The 854-nt window shown below is 29.0% G+C and overlaps 1 protein-coding gene across 1 annotated transcript in view; it reads right to left on the minus strand.

The window, feature by feature from the left end:
* The window catches only part of LOC106820118 (polypeptide N-acetylgalactosaminyltransferase 1-like), a gene marked incomplete at both ends in the record, with an annotated part of 4234 nt that overhangs the window by 1739 nt on the left and 1641 nt on the right, over nt 1-854 (minus strand). The window contains 2 exons of the mRNA XM_014824670.1: nt 375-514; nt 608-638. Coding sequence (XP_014680156.1) covers nt 375-514; nt 608-638 — 171 coding nt within the window. The remainder of the gene's footprint in view (nt 1-374; nt 515-607; nt 639-854) is intronic.

Consider the following 854-nt stretch of genomic DNA (forward strand, 5'->3'; position numbering starts at 1 on the left):
TATATATATATCAGGAGTAGATAATAGGGTTAGATCTAGAGGGTTAGATCTAGGGTTAGATCAGAAGTAGATAATAGAGTTCTCTATTATCTACTTCTGATATATATATATATATATATATATATATGTGTTATGCATTGACATTACTGGAATGCTTAATATCTTGTTCTATAACACTTTTTTCTTACCAATGTTACACGATGTTAAAAATACTATACACATTAGGTAAGAGCTAGCTCTTAGGTAAATGTAAAAGAGTGTTACCTATCTAGAATAAAAGTGAAAATGTTTAGAGGTAGGCTGGGTTCAGGGATGGTACATACACGCGAGGTGCATATTGTATATTTTGAGAAGTAAGGAAATGTTTTGCTTACCTGCCCAAACGTCAAATAATTCACTGGCAGAAAGTTCTCCGGATAAATATTCTCTAAGTACCACTTGAAGCTCTTACACTGTAGTTTCTCACGAATCTCAATTCTTGAACTAACGTCTGTGTCTCTATACCGCTTAGCTTCTGCAAGAAACGAAGAAAATGGCGGAAATTGAATAACTGAAATACGAATTGAATTCGAAATAGCGAGAATAGTGAAAATATAGGAATTAATACTGGCGTCTGACAGCAAGGGTGCATAGCACGACTATTATGAGTATTGGTGATTATGTTATTAGGAGAGTATAATATAGAGATGTATCTCTATATTAGCTATTTATCTCTATATATATATATCTCTCTCTCTATATATATATACATACAAAATAATATAATATAATATATAATATATATATATATATATAATATAATAATAATACGAAATATATATGTATATATATATATATATATATATATATATATA

The sequence above is a fragment of the Priapulus caudatus genome, unplaced genomic scaffold (genome assembly GCF_000485595.1).
Source record: "Priapulus caudatus unplaced genomic scaffold, Priapulus_caudatus-5.0.1 Scaffold7229, whole genome shotgun sequence".
Classification (NCBI taxonomy): Eukaryota; Metazoa; Priapulida; class Priapulimorpha; order Priapulimorphida; family Priapulidae; genus Priapulus; species Priapulus caudatus.